This window comes from Anneissia japonica, unplaced genomic scaffold (assembly GCF_011630105.1).
Source record: "Anneissia japonica isolate Jap-2015-1 unplaced genomic scaffold, ASM1163010v1 scaffold287960_len3192837_cov198, whole genome shotgun sequence".
NCBI lineage: Eukaryota > Metazoa > Echinodermata > Crinoidea > Comatulida > Comatulidae > Anneissia > Anneissia japonica.
Window position 1 is genome coordinate 1,904,871 of NW_022712725.1, and position 20,919 is coordinate 1,925,789.

General features: G+C 33.9%; 1 protein-coding gene across 1 annotated transcript; it reads left to right on the top strand.

The window, feature by feature from the left end:
- The first annotated feature begins 461 nt into the window (after positions 1-461).
- Positions 462-10,552, top strand: LOC117108080 (methylcrotonoyl-CoA carboxylase beta chain, mitochondrial-like). Its single transcript, XM_033249952.1, has 15 exons — positions 462-658; positions 1,040-1,191; positions 1,972-2,073; positions 2,549-2,676; positions 3,118-3,230; positions 4,075-4,188; positions 5,569-5,633; positions 5,761-5,860; positions 6,118-6,286; positions 6,817-6,893; positions 7,165-7,231; positions 7,588-7,744; positions 9,038-9,152; positions 9,388-9,473; positions 9,892-10,552. The coding sequence occupies exons 1-15, from the start codon at positions 533-535 to the stop codon at positions 10,007-10,009; spliced, it is 1,689 nt and encodes a 562-aa protein (XP_033105843.1). The 5' UTR covers positions 462-532; the 3' UTR covers positions 10,010-10,552.
- Positions 10,553-20,919: the final 10,367 nt, after the last annotated feature.

The window sequence follows — 20,919 nt, forward strand, 5'->3', positions numbered from 1 at the left end:
TAAAAGTTTGATGCGAGGCAGAAATTTATGAGCATGTGATTGGAGTGTTGAACAATACGAAAAAAAGTAGGCTATACAGATAAATATTCATTATCATCATTATATTATTATGTAGGAGGCCTACCGTATGTATGTACTCCAGTGGCCTATCTAGGGGACATCTAGATGTGTATAAGAGACAGCTGATGTACTCGTTCATGATTTTGCCCAGTCACATTTGAGAAGACCATATCTCAGGGCATCTAATTACTATATTAAGCATTTTTTTTTTTATTAGGGAGAGTGTTGCCCAACCTATCACTGCATTCACACGCTAGCGCCCCTCACTTCGCACTGTTCTGAGAAACGGAGGAAAATTCACGGGAATGGAAATCATTTCCTCAAAGGACAAAAAAAAAAAAAAATTAAAAAAAATTGTGACATTTAATATTTTTGGTCTGTCGCCCTCTATACTTACTGCAACTTTACACGGTGGCCGTATGGATAACTGGTATCGTGTGTGTGTGTGTCAATCAATGAAAAAAAAAATAAGATGAATAAAATCAGCTCAATTTGTAGATCGTCTATCAGATTCCTTAAATTTTCAATTAGAGATTATCATGGAGAACGGATTGCAACCGTCGGGTCTGCACCCGACAAACATTCTACACAGTACACGGTAAGAAACAACAATTTTCCCTAGCTAGGCCTAGGCCGTAGGCTACCTTTTTTAATTATTAGCCTGGCATTGTTGCTTGCACGTCCCAGTCCCACCCCGAATGACCAAATTTACAAGAGTTAGCTAAGCCTGCGAGCTTGGCGTTTGGTGATTGGAATCAGAAGCGGTAATTGGACATTAATGGAAAATTCAGCACTTTTCGCCCAATGTGTTTTGCAGCTTGTGTGCAATCGGTGCTCATTTTTGGTTTGAAATATTCCATTCTAAAAATATTTTATTAATTTTTAGAGTGGAGGGTGGTATTATTTATTTGATATTTCCTCCTCATTAATTGGTGCCCTGTCATTGTTTATGCTCATAAGAAGATTTGTTTTCATTTAGGATAATTATGCAAAGATGCAAGAGCTAGTAAAGGAATTAAAACAGAAGGTTAGCGTGATTACGCAAGGAGGCGGCGCAAAATATATTGAGAGACAGATTTCCCAGGGGAAGATGCTGGCAAGGGATCGAATCACAAACTTATTGGATCCAGGGTAAGTTGTTGAGTGTCAAACTTATATTTACACCTCGGACACTATGCTTTATATACAAACTTATTTAAAAAAGATATTAATCCATAGTTGTTTATACTTGATCCAAATTATAATAAGTGTAACACTAAAAGAATGATTTAACAGCAGACAGCTAATAATTTTCAAAAACAACACAACAGTTTGTATCGTAGCAAAGCCTATATTTAATTTATGGGTAGTGCTGGCCTTAACGGCCCCAACAAGACACGTTTCGGCAATACTTTTACTATCATCAGTTATCGTATTGCACATAGGTAATCATTTGTATAAGGGAAAGAATGTAATACTGCAGAAAAAAATTTTAACAAAATGCAAATAAAAAAAATAATGTTTATGATCTCTCACATACTCTTTTAAGTTCATACAACAATATGCTACTTCATTAAAGCCATACATAAAGGGATTTATATAGCTTTTAATGGGTTCACTCTAGGTGACCCTTTGTATAGTAATAAAAGACATCATAGAATCTAAATCCACTGCACCTTACTACTAACTTTAAGTAACCTAACTAAAGAAAATCATCCAACCAAAAACCAAACATCATTACACTGTTTTCTAAAAGACACAAAGCCCAATTGAGTCACTACTCTCTAAGTGGTTAAATTAATGCTGGTATCCATATAGCAAATACTGTAAAACAAAAGAAATATCAGGTTTACACTCATACCCGACAAACTAAGTCGTACCTAACCAGCAAATTTAAGAACAGATTACCTTATATATAATATTTTTCTTCAGTTCTCCTTTTCTGGAGCTCTCTCAGCTTGCCGGTTATCAACTATATGGAAGTGAGGAAGTGCCAGCCGGAGGGATAATCACTGGCATAGGCAGAGTTTCCGGGTAAGTTATACAATATCTATTATTATTGTCATTATTATCAATATTAAATTATGATTTTCTCTCATACTACTGTGATCCCTTATCATAGACTCAGTCTTCTTGTATAATAAACAACTTTATATCTTCCCCATTTAAGGTCAGACATAAATTTAATTCTACTGACAACAGAGTTATTTCTACAAAAACCATTTATGCATTACATAACAGAATTTTTTAATTAATTATTTGTTGTTATTGTTATCATTAACACATTGCATAATTGAAATTTAATTATTATCATTATTGGTTATATTGTTTTTGCTATTTTATAAATATTATATTTATAATTGTTCATTATTTTGTATATTAATGAATTATCACTAGTTTATTATTGTTAATTCAAGTTTTGCACTACTTCTATTTATCTAATAGTTATTTTTTTTATTGAACAATAATTTACAAAATAATATTAAAAATTGTATTTTTGAAATTGAAGGGTTGAATGTATGATAGTGGCAAATGATGCTACAGTGAAGGCTGGGACCTATTATCCTATCACTGTTAAAAAGCATCTAAGAGCACAAGATATAGCAAGAGAAAACAATTTACCATGTATATACCTCGGTAAGTAATCAACTTCATTTGTATTAATTTTTTTTATTCATGATTTAACAAAATTCACCTAATACTTTTTATTCATATTTGCTAGTATTACTACATATTATTTATAATATATATGAAATGATGAAAGCTTTTTATTTCTTCCTTAACAATTAAATAGTATAAAGCATCTATCGATCCAATTACTGAACTGTTCATCACATCACATTTTTTACAACCACACAATGGCATCTAAAGAGCTATTACTGTTTTTTTTACATCGCATACATTTTTCATATTTAATAACAGGGTATTTTATTTTTTCATATGACTAAATGATTTTGGCAGAACTATTGTCCAAAATGAGAAAACAAATTTTCTTGATTTTTTTTTCCTCTTCTGTCAATATTTCAAAATATGTAGATGAAATTATTTAAATGATTTTAAATTTAATTGATTTTCAAGTTGATTCTGGTGGTGCTAATCTACCTAGACAGGATGAAGTGTTCCCAGATAGAGATAACTTTGGCAGAATCTTCTTCAACCAAGCAACACTCTCCAGTATGGGAATACCACAGGTAAGAACAGATGTGTATTTTTTTAAATCGACACTATCGCTTTAACAAGGTTTTGAACTATAATGCTCTGTGCTCACTATTAAATTTATTTTTTCTGCAAACTAACCCATCTCTCCAAATTCAGAAAGTTTGCAAGTGTTTCCAAGTGTATTATTGTTTATTTTCATCCCTCAAATCTGCTGGTCTTGGGTGCCACTCCATGTAGCAAAATACAGTAAGAGGTGTTAAGGAACCAATATTATATATTAGAAATTATAAATATGTTTGATTTTTTTAAAGTGAAATTTAATTATTTTTTTAAATACTCTGTTTATATTTTTGTGTGCCTTAGTGCCTGTATATTTATATTAAATTACTATTTTTGTGTCAGGGAGCTTTTCAGGTAATAAGCTGTGCTTCAGAAATTCCCCCTTTTCTTTATTTCTTTTATTTTAAATTTTAATATGTTAATATTGATTTGTAATGTTTATTAACATGTAATGAAATGTTTATGATGTTACTGTATGTTTGAAGAAAGAACAAATGAAAGAAAGGCACTAAATACTAATAAATGAATGAATGAATGAAAGGTCATTAGTCCAGATCTTCCTAAAAGTGGCTTCCCACATTTTGGGACCTCTGTACCCCTAACATTAGGCTCTCTTTAACCTATCATATTTACTGTGCTGTTGTCTACATTGGGTTTTCTGGGAAATAATATGTTATTCATGTTCCTTGACAAATGGAAACTACTGTATGACGTCCACTTTGGAACAAAAAGGAAAGACACATTGTTAATGCACATACCAGTTGATCTCTGGATTAAATAAAACAATGATGTTAAATTCTTATTGTTTGTTTTTAGATTGCGGTTGTGATGGGAAGCTGTACAGCGGGTGGTGCCTATGTCCCAGCAATGGCAGATGAGAGTATCATAGTCAAGAAGCATGGCACAATATTTCTAGCAGGGCCACCATTGGTACTGTAATATAATACAATGTTACATGATATGATATACACAATAATATCATAGATAAGTGACACAAAAACTGAATTGAAATATTACATCGTAGTATATTACATTTTATATACCTCATACATAGATTCTAGGCATCTGATTTATTAAGGAGTGGGCAATAGAAAGTACTATTCCCCTAAAAAATAGTACTTTTTTGCCTGTCGCGATGTGCAATCTGTAGGCTGCGTTTTGCTATGTAATTTATAACATGCACGAACGGTAAAGGAGACGTGACCTCTACAAGATGCTCGCTGAGAGAGATTGGCCCTTTGAGACCTACTTGGTGTGTACTATTTTCATTAGTTTTTTTAGGTCTCATAGAATCTATGCATGAGGTATAAAAAACAAATATTGACTTCTCTAGATTCGGGGAATGGTGAAATCTATAGCCCCTCGGTGATGTGCAGACCGTAGCCTATCTTACCTCGGGCCCTCAGGAAGAAGAAATACAGTCTCCACATCACCTTGGGGCAAAAGATTTCACCGTTCCCCTCATGAGCAGTCAATCTCAAAACCTCTAAAGTTTAAATAACAATCAACTTCTCTCTCATTATCATCTTTTCAACTTTTGCCAATACCATTCATGTGATACCAGGTCTTCTACTGTTAAGAATTTTATTTATGAAAGCCACACTACTTTACTAAGAAGGACATCTTTTATTTATAATGGGCCATACTTATGGAACAGTTTACCTCTTAAACTTAAATTAACACACACTTTAAAATCTTATAAAAGAAAATATAAACAATATTTGATTGATAAGTATGTGTCACAGTTTTTCGTTTATCCTCTATTAAATAGTGGATAACTATTAAAAATACCATCCTCTTCATTTTATTCTTTTCTTCCTGATTATCACTTAATATATTTGGTATGTTATATCCAGAAACATTTCACTACCCTTATTATTTGTTATTATTGTTTGTTTGTTTGTTTTCTTATTACATATTATATCACTAGCCATTCACTAATTCAGTATATTTTTATTTGGAGGATCAGACTTGAAGCCTTTCTGGCTTATTGTTGAACGAATATTTAATTATATATTTTTATCCATACCATGAAATTCTATTTAAATCTCACTATTGTTATATTAAGTTAATGAATCAAAACCATTAAATTATTATAATATGTTCTCATATCTTGTTTATTTTTTATGTTCATTGTGTGAAACAATAAAACTGAAAACATTTTGGGCTATGGGTCTTGGGGTAGGGACATTAATCTACTAAGGTCCTAATGACCCCAGTCTATTAACTGAACTATGCATCTTAGGGTAGGGACGGTACTCCTCAACTTGTGAAAACTGACTGTTAAAAATTATTATTTGTTGGTCATAGGTCAAAGCAGCCACAGGTGAGGAAGTGTCTGCAGAGGATCTTGGAGGGGCTGATTTGCATTGCAGGTGAGACTAATCAAATATAATTTACATATTTCTGGTAAGTCTGTAATAACGTACTTTTCAAACAGTTAAGAATACTGCTTTCATACCTATTTCATCTATTTGATTAAATTTTGATTATTGTTCATAGGACATCTGGAGTAACAGACCATTATGCCCAAAATGACCAGCATGCATTGCACTTGGCGAGAAGGATTGTCGCAAACCTAAACAGACAAAGTAAATCCAATGTGAGTACTGTACTGCTATCTTGGTACCATAAATTTAACAATAGAAATTTCCCTTTCCTAAGTCCCCTGGTCACTAGTTTCATGGCATGCACACTGCTTCCATTTTCACTCCTTTGGGACGTATTCCAGCTGTGCTACAATTATATATGAAGATTCCACTATCCTACCAAGTTCCAATTTAATTCGTGTTTCCACAAATTGTTGACTGGCAACCTGTTTACAGGTGCTAATGTCAGAATATGCAAATTAAATTTCAGGTAAGCATACAGAAACCAGAAGAACCTCTTTTCCCTATAGAAGAACTGTATGGTATTGTGTCAACGGACTTCAGCAAAGTTTATGATATACGAGAAGTGATCAGCAGAATTGTTGATGGTAGCGTGTTTGATGAATTTAAACAAATGTATGGCGATACAATAGTTACAGGTAGGGGAAAAAATTTCTTTAACAAACAAATGCTCAAAATTAACGAATATCAATAATTTTCTATTTACAACAATATTTGAAATCATGGTAACAATGGTGTCATACACCAGACAAAATCAACCAATTAACCAACATGCTTTGTAGCATTAAGCTGCATTCACACCGAATCCGAATTTAATGGTTGAAAGGCCTACCAAATCGATCGGAAAATCGAATCAGTGTGTAAGAATAGGAACACTGACGTTCAGAAATATGGCTCAAATTTTGGTTCCTATCCGATCTGCATGCAGCTTTAGGGAGATTTCAATTGCACAATGGTAGGACCTAGAATGTAACGACTACTAAGAAATAATGCTGCTATGTAAGAATAGAACGCAATTTGGCCTGAATCTATTTTATACAGAGAACGTAGGATGGTGATGTATGAGTGAATTGTTCGTCGTAGCATTTACGTGGTTGCGCAAATCGAAAGCTCCCTATATTATGTAGAGCAAGCAATTATTATCATTAGTTTTATCTTTGCCTCGTAGGTTTTGCTCGTATATTTGGCTACCCTGTTGGAATTTTAGCAAATAATGGTGTACTATATTCATCTTCATCACTCAAAGTAAGTGAGAACAAATCAAGATTCTTCAGTAAAGAAATCTTTTTGCGAGTAGTGTCCTTTGATAGTAGCTGAATCTTCCGGACATTGACTGATAATCTCCCAAAAGTAATAAAATCTCATTGATTGTTGTGTTAAATTTCCTCTCATTTTTACGTGGTTCACTTAATATAATAAAGATAAATAATAATTATATAAAATTGTTACATGTTAGTAAATGCAAATATTTTGTTAATTAGGCTATACTATGTCTTCTATTTTTCCTTATTTTCAGGCAGCTCATTTTATAGAACTTTGCTGTCAGCGCAATATTCCACTTCTATTTTTGCAAAACATTACCGGTGTGTGTAGTAATTTATTTATCTTTTCTTAAACTGTCCAGATTATAAAATTTTCTTTGACAAGAAACTGTTGTATGCCCATATATAGTCATGATGTGTCTATATATGGTTATGATGTGATGTCATCCTGACCATATATAGACATGTTGCATGTTTTTGTCAAATAAAATTTGATAGTCAGGACATGGCTTTACCTATTTAAAAATTGTGATTTATAAGCTTTCCCCATTGATCCATCTTTTCCTTGCTCGACACTTTATTTTCCTGAGGGAATTTTAAACCTTAACACGTAGGCAGTGTTTCTAGATTAGATTCTTGTACTAATATGCGTTACATTTTTATTTGAATGTTGACAGGTTTTATGGTTGGGAAGGAGGCTGAAGCTGGGGGAATTGCCAAGAATGGTGCTAAGTTAGTGACAGCAGTGTCGTGTGCTAAAGTACCCAAGATTACGCTGATTGTAGGGGGATCATTTGGAGCTGGTAACTATGGAATGTGTGGTAGAGCTTATGGGTAAGGATTTAAAGTATATAGTACATTACAGGTGATAGGTAAAGGTAAAGGTAGGAGAATAACCCGTAACTTGCAGTGCCATTGTGCTGAATTGCATATATGGGCGTGGTCCGTGACTACCTAGTAATCGTAAAGAGGTGCTTCGTGGTAGCTACAAGTTCACACTCCACAAAAATATACTACTATACTAAATACGAAAGTATAATACATACTCCAAGTATTGAAATACACGCCATCGTGTTGGGATTCAATATTTCGACATTAATTATGTCATCATCATTCCTGATGATGACATAATTAATTAATGTCGAAATATTGGCGTGTATTTCAATACTTGGAGTATGTATTATACTTTCTTATCTGAGATTAATCAGTGGACCTTTCGGTTTATACTAAATACTATACTAATAAATACTACTACTAATACTATAATAAAATACAATAATATATATAATATAATACTATATTAAATTATAGTAAATCACATTGTATATTACAATCTCAATAACTGGGTATGGGGCATATAATTTTTGTCTTGGAACTTTGGATGACCTTACCCATAATACATGGTCCATGCACATGTATTTAGTTTTGTTTTATTATTTTATGTATACACGTTTGTACTGTATTATTAAGAGATATTATTGCTATATGGCATCAGTAGCCAATAAATTTGAAATTAAGAATAAAAACTACAAGGTTATTTATAAATTAGTGATTTTCAGTCAGTCAAATCATTCGAAATAGTCAGTTAATTAATTAAATCCCTTTCTGTGATGTTAAAGTATTTTAAGTATATGATTAGATTAAATTAGATTATTGTGCCAGTGTCCTAATTTCTGTCCTGTATAATTATGCCATGCTCTGGGAACTGAGTATGTTCTATGCATTTATTTCAATGACCGGAGCTAACCTTGTTTGGAAGAATAAATCACTTCACTGATGACTCATCTTTCTCTTACAATAAATGAAATTGTTGTTGCCATAGTGACTGCTGGGTCATGTGTAATAATTTATTACTATTAGTTTGTAAATGACTGTAATTGTTATAAATGCTATATATATTGTTATAATAATAAATGTTGTTCACTGTTTACACTTTAAGTAGTGCTGATGTTTTCATATTTCGATTCTGTTTACAGTGCTTGTTTATTATTATTGTATTGAGCATTTCAAATATTTACAGTTAATATTTTTACCATTTTATTAATAATGTTTTGTCTTATACATAGTGTTATCATTTTGACAAGGAGACTAAACCAATGTATATTACTTTTATTAATATTATTCTAGACCAAGGTTTCTATACATGTGGCCAAATGCACGGATCTCGGTAATGGGCGGAAAGCAAGCAGCCTTGGTGCTATCACAGGTCATGAAAGCACAGCGTAAACGGGAGGGAAAAGAGGTAAAAATTACACTTTGTTAATGATATTAAGAGTTTTAGATACTTAACATTATTGTCATTGTTAAATATGTGAATGTGTGGCTAAATATTGCCAGCTATTTTGATTGGAAATGTATAATATTGTCCTGAGAATCATAATTTTGATTATAATATCTGGCTTTAAAGTGTCTTGCATTATGAGGATGCAAGACGCTATATAAATAAACTAAATTGTTTAGTGGTGTTTATTGTTTAGTTCACAGCAGAAGAAGAGGAACAGTTGATGAAACCAATCCTAGAAAAGTATGACAAAGAAGGAAGCCCATATCATTCAAGTGCAAGGTGGGTTATAAAGATATCAATTCTAATACTAACATTAGATAATAATAAAAACACACGTATAATTCCCCATCTTGGAACCTCAGCTAACCTCTTTATCTGTTTTAGGATCACATGACTTCTAATTTATTATATTCTTCCTAAATTGTAGCTATTGAACCACCAAGTGTGTAGCAAAAATCCAGCCATTAACCCATGTACTGTATTGTAATCATACAAACAAGCAACAAGGCAGCTAGTAATCTAAAAACCCAACATATCCATTATTAACTTGGCATAGCATTGGCATAACTAATGACCAATAGAAGCATTGATCCAGCTAATAATAATTCTTAAATATTTCCATATTACAGTGTAAATGTCAATCTATCTACACACTATTTAATCTTGATGACTGACATTTTCTCTTCAATTATTTCAGGCTTTGGGACGATGGAGTTATAGACCCTGCTGATACTAGAACAGTTCTTGGTCTCAGTCTGAGTGCTGCTCTCAATGCCCCTATAAGTGATACACGATTTGGAGTCTTCCGCATGTAGTGAACACCACCAACAGGAAATACATTGACTATATAGAGATAGCATCTGCATTATCAATGGACATTGAACAGATTTGAAGTCTTCAATTATTGAAGAAATATGGACAATGGTCATTTTAAACAGTAGGGAGTTTTTGATTGAGATGACAATGTAACCCAGAATGGATTCTCATGTCCCTGACCATTCTGTGCATTATATTAACATTATATCAATCCATTGAAATAAATTGAGAGAGACAGTAAATGTAATGTTGCTCTACTAACATATCTTGAATGACAAGTGTGGTAATGTTTCTAAAATAGATGAAATAATGAAGTTTCTTTGAAGCTTCAAGAATCCTGAAACTACTCACAGGGTATTTAATTTGAAACCCTTTTTCCCCTTAAGTCTGGGGATATTTATACAAATCATGATTGTGGACTTGCACTTCAATTTTTACAACCGATTCTTCTTTTCATCACTATTTATTATTCATCCATATCCATGTTAATGTAAGAATTTCCAAAGAATAAAAATATATGTACATAATATAACATTTCAAAACAGTGTGTGCATTATTTTAGGTCTTGCTCACTAAATTCATAAATAATTCCAGATTATATCACTCCACTATATACTGTACATCCCAATAAATGACAACCTGACGAATTAAAAAAGTAACATCAAAGATGACCACATAGTCTTGACAAAAGGAACACCAGGTCTACTGGGCTACCTAATTACTTGCCAGCTATAGATATACTCTGCAACCTGAAGAACAAATTTTGATCCACCCAGTGATACCAAGAAATCGAATGCTAACTACAGCCAAAGTCACAATAAAGTGAAATACCAACTAGCATCACTTTCTACTTTTATTACTTCGTAGCCCAGTAAATTTGTTTAGCTCTTGGCAAAGACGGCACAAAAAGCCCTAGGTGGATTAAATACCTAGGATAACCCACGAAAGTCTGAAGAAGACTTATTTCCAGTGGGGTCCTTCTGGTGGTGATTGGGCAGCCAATCCTACTCTTTTCCGAAGAGTGTACTACATTATTTTAACGTGTACATGGACCATATTGCACACAGGACCAACGGCTTAAACGTCTCATCCGAAAGACAGTGCACTATCGTAACTTTCAGCCCTCCAGCTAAAATACAAGGAGAGCTGCGATGGGAATTGAACTGGGGACCAAGAGATCTCCACGGTTCAGCGCACACACACAGTGGCTACCACCTGTTAAGCCGACTGAGCTAAGCTGCTCTCTATGGCCTGTTACTCCCCTCTCTAGACATTGAGGACACAATACTAAGGAACTTATTATCAGTTTGGTATTTGAGACATCTATTACTTCTCTTGATGTTGAATGAAGATGCGATATAACCTAAGGGATGTAATACTGTACCTCCTGTTTATGTTATTGAATTCTGAGCTTTAGGTTGTTGGCAAGGCAAGACTTTTTTTATACCTTGTTTGGCGAACCTGCCGCTCACAAATAATGATGATTTCTAATAAAAATAAAATTTTATTTTTGGCCAAATAGCGTACCTGCAACTACAAAAGAAGGAAATTTCAGAAATTACTCCCTTCGCTGTCTTGAAATCTCCAAAGGTAAGATATGTATATTTCTTCCTAATTATATAAATTTAAAGCATTTAACCATCCCATTACTACACTGTATTCATTAATTTACCAATAAAATTTTATTTTTATTTTCTCTCGTCTGGATAATTTTGGCAAAACTGCTAAATAAGGAGAGACATTTTTTTACTCCTTGTTTCGGGTACTTATTTTTTAAAAGACTATTGGAGGAGGGCGTAACAAAAATAAAATTTTGTTTTCTTATTTAGCAAATAGTTTTGCCAAAATCATCCAGACGGAGGAGTAAATGAAAACAAAATTTTAATGGTGAATGTAAAATAGGATGGTTAAATGCTTCAAATTTACATAATTAGGAAGAAATATATATATCTTTGAAGATTTCAAGGCAGTCTTGCCTAGTAAAAAGAGAAACTTACCAGACCAGATCTGCCCTTGTAAGTCTATTTCGTTCCCTTTGTTCTACTGTTTTGGAGATTTTGTACTGGCTGTAGCAATCAGGGATGCTTCTAAAGTGCTGATATCTTAACAGGAAGAAGGTTTTTTTTAAATAATAAATCCTTCAACTCACTCAAAGGTCTCATCCTGGATAGTTCTGCAGCTCATGCATGCATATATATTTCACCTTCACTCTCTATATCACTGTCACAGTTCCAGTTTTAGTAAAATACAGTAATCACAGCAATGAAACTATCACTATGTAGAGTGGAAGTACATTAAGGTTAAATTGTTGCAGGTTATTGTTTACTACCTTATTAAAACAATATTTTCCTCATGGGCAGATTTGGGGGCGGCCTGGCCCCCCCCCCCCCCTTTTGGGAGGAAAAAAAAAATAAAAAAAAGAGAAACCCCCCCCCCCCCCTTTTGGGAGGTAAAAAAAAAATAAAAAAGAGAGAAAATTAAAAAATGATAGCCCAGAATGCCTCAAATGTTATGTTCGGGCGTCTAGAACACAAAAATTTCGCGGGGGCATGCCCCGGACCCTGTACGACAGTGTTTTTTATTTTTATTTTTTGTGAGTAAATGTGAATAAAATATCTTAAAGCCTTCCTGCCTTATTAACAAAGGCAATTCAAACTCACCTTTCACGATTTCAGCAAAAATGCTCAGAACCTGATAAATTTTTATTAAAAAAATGACAGTAAAAGTCCATATATACAATTAAGAATTGGTTAGAGACAAGTTTTTCTCTTCAAAATGACACCGTTAAAAAAATAATGAACGTCTATTTCAAAGGTAATTTTGCAATCCTCATGGTGCGGCCATTTTTTATACTTCACCGCAGTATTTTTTTAAGAGTCACTAAGAAATTATATTTTCTAATGAAATAAGTGAGAAAAAAAAGAGTTGTGCTTAGTGTGTACAGACTAAGAAATGTGAGTGCATAATGTAGGTAGTACCTTGGCATTTAATAAGGGTCCAATACTCCATTCACGACTTACTACCATCTCATAGAGTATGATTGTTTGACAGGGGTGGTTCTAGCAGGGAGAGGACAGCCCCCCTGTTGTTTGAGTGAGCTTTCTCAAAGACAAAACAGAATCTGAATGATCCCCACTCCAGTGGCGGCGCCAGCGGGGTGGCGGGCTTAAGCCCCCCACCAGACAGGTCAAGCCCCCCGTCGGACAGAGCTCGTCGGGCATTCAGACCATAAAACATATAAAAATAGGCCCACACCAAGCCAACACATGTCTGTCACAGTCTGAGCGTGCTATTTTTGGCCATCTATAGGTTGATATTCTTTAAAAAAAATCTCATTTGGGAGGGGGAACCCATTCTCAACCCCTTCTCCCAGCTCGAGCCTACGAGCTCAAGTCCCCCTGTCGGACAACTTAGCCCCCCCAAAAAATATATCCTAGAGCCGCCACTGCCCCACTCCCCTCTACAGTCCTGATTACAATATAATTGATCTGTCCCTGAAGGTTGTATGGTGGTTGTAATGTACAAATATAAATTTGAATTGAAAGGAAGGCAAGCTCAATAAGCCTGTGTGTCTGAAAACATTAGCATATGTAGGAAATTAATAGAATTACTCATCGTAGTTGCAGACAGACTATATAATCAAATGTTCCTTATTTGGGACCTTAAACATTTCAGTGTTTCAAAAAATTAATTCAAGAACCATGCCAAAGGAGAAACAATTTGAAATTGATAAACCTGCCTTTCACTTATTGTGTTTCTCTTCTTGGTCAATTTCTTTTGCATGCATTAATCTAAATTGTTACATGCCATTAATCTTGTATTGTTCAATACTGTACTGAATATGCTATGCAATTTCTTAAACATGTTCCACCCTTTTTTTCAATACTAAAAATAAGTGTTTGCAGGTAGTCTTTATTTCACAAGATGTTATTTTCCTAAATAATTTATTTAGGTTTCCGAGGATCGATCAATATAAGTAGGCATTTGTATTTTTTGGTGTGAATCACAAGAATAGCAACACACGAAGTCTAGACTTGTTTCCAGTGGGGTTCTTCTGATGGTGAATTCCGCAGTGCACAGGAATACAATCAATCCCCTTACTCTTTTCCAAAGAGTTTACTGTATTCTTTAACATGCACATGGAAGATATTGCACACAGGACAAACGAAAGACGGTGCACTATTGTAAATTTTAATTCAGCCCTCCAGCTGAAACACAAAGAGAGCAGCGGATGGAATTGAACTGGACCCCAATGAATCTCCACAGTTCAACAGACTGACTGAGCTCATGCAGTGGCAGGTTCAAGGGGGCCCAAACTGGCCCGTCCCCCCCTAAATTTGTCAAAATTGTAAAAAAAATGGGGAAAAAAGTCTGAAAGTGCTATTTCCGGCCATCTAGAGGTGCCATAATCATAAATATACTTACATCAGCCCCAACCATGGTGGGCTTAGGAGGTATAGACCCTCCATTTGTCAAATTCCCTCACTGGGCCCTCTCTATTTAAAATTCTTTGATTCGCCACTGTCATGTTAGTATATTTAGGTAGAAGTTCAGTCCTTTTCATTAATTTTATTTTTATTTCTCCTCCGTCTTGATGTTTTTGGCAAAACCATTTGCCAAGTAAGAAATTTTATTTTAATTTTTTTTCGGCCCTCCTCTAATGATCTATAAAAAAAAACGCAAGTTTGCAAAACAAGGTACAACAAAAGTCTTGCCTTTTATATCCAGGGGCGGATCCAGAAATGTCCAAAAGGGGGGGGCCGAAAGCGGGGGCCGAAAGTTGGGCCGATTGAGACAACACTGTCGTATGGGGTCTGGGGCATGCCCCCGCGAAATTTTTGTGTTCTAGACGCCCGAACATAACATTTGAGGCATTCTGGGCTATCATTTTTTTCTTTTTCTCTCTTTTTTTCCTTTTTTTTACCTCCCAAAAGGGGGGGGGCCGGGGCCGGGCCAGCCCCCCCCCCTAAATCCGCCCCTGATATCACACATAAATCATTGTCACCAACAAATATCTGTAAATTAATAAGTAGTAATACAAGATCTTACACCAGAGCTCCAAGTGTGTTACTACCAATATGTCAAATTTGTTTGTCTCTCTAAAGGTCTCTTCAATTCCTCTTCAAATTTATGATCAAATATTCACTGCCTAAAGAATGTAGAATGATCCTGTTCCATCAATCACCTTCTGCGCTGGGACTTTCAAAATTATGTGCTGATGTTCTGTGTCATATTCACGAGTATTGTATTGATATGGTGAGGCTGATGGGAGATGTTTAGGTTTAATAAGAGGGAACTAGATGGTGGAATGGACCTTCCCCTAAGCCCTCTCCCCTTGAATATTACAAAGTATGAAACACGTGTTTTTAGGACATGCACATACTCCTGGCCCTGTCAAGGGTAGATTAAAAATGGGGGGGGGGGCAAGGCCAGCCCCCCCCCAGCTCCCCTCCCCCACACCTTTTGGAAAGTTTAAAAAAAAAAAAAGAAAAAAAAAAAAATTGATCACCCGACCCCGTAGGATAGTGTTGTCTCGATCGCCCTACTTTCAGCCCCCCTTTCGGACATCTCTAGATCTGCCCCTGATTATTAGATTTTCATTATTGCAAGTATTAAGGTTACTATATGGAATTATTAATGTTAGTGTTCAGTGGAGAAGGTTCATTGGTAATTTTAACATGCTGTTAGTCAGTTCCTATTCTGGAACTGACTAAAAGAAAGATACAATTACCATATTTATCCGAATAAACGCCCTGGGGCATTTTTGTTGAGAAGGGTTTTTGGAGGTGTGTTTATTCGAGAGAGGAGTCTATTTGAGGGAGGCGTTTATTCCAAATCAGGTTCTAGAGGGGTAGTATATTCAAGGGGGACGGAACCCTATTTTAATTGTTAAAAGTTTTGTGTTTTTCTGTTGTAATGTCATGGATAAAATCCAACAAAATAAGTTGTTAATTATTAGTATGTTGCATTTATTATTATGAAGGGAAAAAAATGGTGTGCGAGGTGATTTTCAACTACTTTTTTGTTAGGGGAGAGGTACCTGTGATACTTAAGCTTTGTCTAGGGGAAAGTCCCCACGGGGAAGTCACCACACCCAGCTTTGAGATGCCACTGCTAGTTTAATCTAGTGCTGTTAATTTTCTACTGTACTGAAACAGGATTTTTCAATTTTTTCTTTAAATCATGACAGACAGTACATCCATAAGTATGATGCCACAGCATAAAGTTCAACAACATCCTCAGTATATGCACGGAAATCGAAACCAATTAGCACAAGCCCTTCTCTTGAATCTCTCATGTTGTTTACCTTATTTACTTCAATCATTTCAGAAACATTTTCTCTATTAAACAAAGAAAGATACTTTGCATTTTTTAATAATCTACAGTAAAGTAGAATTATTTCAGCAAATCAAGTTTGAAAATTGTGACATACATGGGTTAATGAGATTGTATTAAGAATGTTGTTTACAAAAATGTTAGATATCTACTGTATTTAAAAAAATCAAATACTGATCAAGGAAATGTTTGGAAATATGCAGTTTTTATGTGAGGTTGAAGGACATGTGTGGGCAAGTGGTTGTACTTTTTCTACAATCATAACATAAAATAATACACTTGTTTTCAATTGTTTTTTTCTCAAAAACTTTTATTTCAACCTCAAATGGTGAAATGTCAAAATGTCTGTGGATGATAAATGGTATTCTGCCATTTGAAAGATAAAATAGAGCAAAACAAATCACATCAGAGTGTAATGTCCCAAAAAATACACCTTTACAAATGGGAATTACATCCCATCTCATATACACAGCACTTCTTTGATCTTACTATCTTTCTATAATGAATTTAGAAACACATCTATCTTCAATATTTTGCCTTGTAGATGGCTTAAATAAATAAATAAGTAAATAGTGAACCCGATAAAATACTGTAAAGGAAAGCCAGTTCTCTTTCCCTCCCTTCACTTTATCAAATCACAAATCATTGTTCCTTACGAACGGAGTAAACATTCACATAATCTTTTCTCTATTGAGAACAAACCCATCTTTATAAACAAAGAAATGGATGTTAAATAATTACATGGTATGCTGTCAAGAGAGAAATCTATATTTCACACACTACTAATATACTCTTACTAGGTTACACTGGTATTCCAATTTTACATCGTTATAGGATCCAACTACCAGAAATACCAAAAGAGAGAACTGCAATTACATAAAACTCCAAATGCAGCACGCAGTGTCAGCATTGGGGCCCAGCCCTTTTGATGTTTTCATCTTACACAATAACTCCTGAAATATACTTCATGCAGTACATAATGTGTATCATAATTCATATTCCACAATTGAAATTAATTATATACTTTACAAACCCCACTACTACAATTCCTCCCTCAAACATTTGCCCTACTAAATAATATCCAAAAACACAATTTAATTAATTAAATCTTTCATGTGTTGAATAAAAACTGCACTATAATTTGGCTACCACCATTTCACATGTTGATAACTGATAGCAATTTTCACAACATACAAAATACTATATCAAGCTATATTTACATATAGCTTATTACATTGTCTACATTAGATTATAATAAAATCGTAAAATTTTAATTCATGTAAAATTCTAAAACTAATTACTTTTTATTAATTATTTGTGGAATTATTGCAGTACAGGACATTCATCACAATAATCACCTGTCGATAACTACCACATACTGGGGGAGGGGGATGGAGAAGAAACAAATTTTTGTGTTGCCCAAGCATAGTGAAATGTGGAAAATCTAGGGTTCTAGTCTAAAGAATTAAAATTATTAACTTAAGCAAGATGAGTACCCATTTCATACATCATACATGCACTTTTGGTTCTTCCTTGGGGGAAGAATAAATATAATTTTGCAAAAAAAAAAAAAAGATCCTAGATTTTTAATCGTCCTTCCACGTTTAGGCAACAGTAATTGTTTGGCCTTATTTTTAGATATACAGCCTGTGAGAAAATCAGAAAAACCTTCTAAGTCAATAACAATGTTGAATAGTTTATTTAAAAGAATCAAAGATATCAACTTGCAATGAGAAAGAGAATATAACAAACACTCAATGTGATTACCAGCTGATTTAACAATCCATACAAATATCATTAGAAATAGGAATGCTATTTATTTATTTGTATGACTGATATTTGGCAAGAATGACATTTTATTTTTTTTGGTTGTAATTTTCAACAGAAAGCAAAAAACTTACTTAAATATAGGAAGTAAGCAATCCAATTATTACATTTTCACAGACTGTATATCTTTATCAGTATGTATATCAACAGTTAACTCACAGCTTAGTTTCATATTCACAAGAAACATACAATAAAATGTTTAGGGAATAATTATACATACAGAAATCAACAAACACCTTGCATTTTACTTGCAAACTGCACGATATTCATGAATCACATACTCTGATGACGAAGGTGCTTGCTTGAAAATGAGTACATCTAGAAAAAGATGTACTCATCATGACTTTCACTTAAAAAGGATTAGGTTATGGTAATAAATAAATAAATACATGTATATAAGTTGTTTTTTTTTTTTATTCCAAGATGACATAGCTAATTTAATAGATTTCATGTGGACTTTTGACAAAAATGTAGTTCCAAAAGTTTTTCGTAAACATATAATGATTATTAAGAATACACACAGACATAAGCAGGTCAGTGACTCCTTCTATGTGTCCACTTCTTAATTAAATTAATACTGTTGATGATGACAAAATTTATTACAATTTTACAAAGCCTACACATGTATATCTGTACTTGGCACTGGAAATACATAATTCTTCTAATTGGCATCAAACTAATTTGCGAAAGCTAAATATAGCAATGCTGGACGATTGTATCGAGATGTTTCAAGCCACAAAATGACATTTCCATTATAACATTACTTATGAATTCATCAACAACATCTGCAATTAGATAATCAAAATTGAAATACAACCACAACAGGGCTTTACCATCAAGCAGCGGTGATATTAATGATTCAATTAATATTGACACAAATTGTCACAGAACTAACAAGATTAACAGCTCGGGTCCCTTCATTTTGGAATGGATTAATCCAGCAGATATATTTAGCATACAAGCTAGTGCTGAACTACAAATAGCCTACCACTACTTTATCATTACTAAAGGGATAGACAAATTAGAGTACAGCAATGTTTTGCAAACTTTTACAATGACGACCCAGTTTCAGACGTGAATCGCGACCCACTGACCCCCTTATCCACAGATGTCTAATACAGAAGGCTAGCCCTAGTGTACCGTATCGGGACCATGATTCTAAATGTAGGTTTAAGAAAACAATGCAAATAAAACAAAAATAAATACAATGACAAAATTGTATGGACAAATGATGAACAAAGTATGTAGATGGCTTCATTGTTAAAATAACATGTTTCAAGGTATCATAATGCTATATGTAGCAAAGACAACCCAAACCAGTCACTCGTCAAAAATATCAATTTCTAGTAATTAATACAGGGTTAAATTAAACAGTAAAATGAGAGCTATGAAATGGTAAAAGAATCCAACATTTCCTTATGAAGTTACAAGTGTTTAAACATACAGCTGTTTAATGAACAATATCTGAGAAATTGGCCTTCAAAGTTTATGATTTCGGGGCATTTCTCAGCCAGAAACAAATCACCAAATCATTAAAAATTGTTTTTGTAACATTGAAAATAGGGAAAATAACACCATAGCGTGACATATAGATATGTAAAGGTTAGTTTAGTGCAATAAAAGATTTTTAAAATGTTGACATTCCAGCATGTTTTGGTCATTATCTCTGAAACACAATTTGTGCCGAGTGACTGGTTTGGCTTGTTTTTGACACATATTAGGAGACAAACTAGAGCTAGCTGTCATCCACCAACAAATTTTTTAATCAACAAAAAATTGGGATTGAGTTGAGGTGAAATCAGTTTTAATAAGTCTCTGGTCAACTGCTAAAGGAATTTTATAGTGCAAAAATAGATGGCACATGCTGAAAACCTTCCTAAAATCTGAAGTAGACCCAATGATTCTACCAAACCTAGCCTTAATATTAAACCAAGCTTTAACACAAATGAACAATGGACAAAGCCTTTAACAAAAGCAATACCAACACTTACACATCCACTTGACTCTGTCAATTAACAAAATACTTCTGCTTACAATTTAGATGAAGTACTATGAAATGTTAAACTAAATATTTATTATTAATCGATTCATTAACCCCATGGTGTACTACAAACAGCCATTAAATAATCTTTGAGGAATTAGATACAAAACTAATAACTCAAGACCACAGTTGTGCTGATAAGATAGTAATACATACTCCAAGCATAGAGAAAATGCTCCAAGTATCGAAATACACGCCATTGTGTCGGGATTCAATATTTCAACATTAATTATGTCATCATCAGCAGTTGTCCTGCACACATAATTGAAGGATAACCTTATAATTAGAAATATTGTTAACAATACCCATAAAGTTTCAGTACAAATGTATTACTTTCCTATTTTTGTCAACCCTCAGAAGTTGAAAGCGTTACAAATCAAGTTAATAGTTGCCAATAAAGCTATGATTCTATTCTACACCAAAGTAGTTGATCATTGAAAAAATTTGATGTGGCAAGTGCAAAATCTAGGTACAAGTCTTTGGAATATCTAGTAATAACTGACAATGAGTGACCTGCAAATGCCAAAAACTGATGTTATAAACTCTGTCCAAACTATACGGTTTACTGCGACAAATACGTAATATTTGCCAATATGGGTGTGACAGTATATGACACTATGATGCCCATATATATAAACAAATAAAACAAATTTGTCACATCAGATTTGGCAATCTGAACAGAAATTTAGCATGAAGTGGGACATA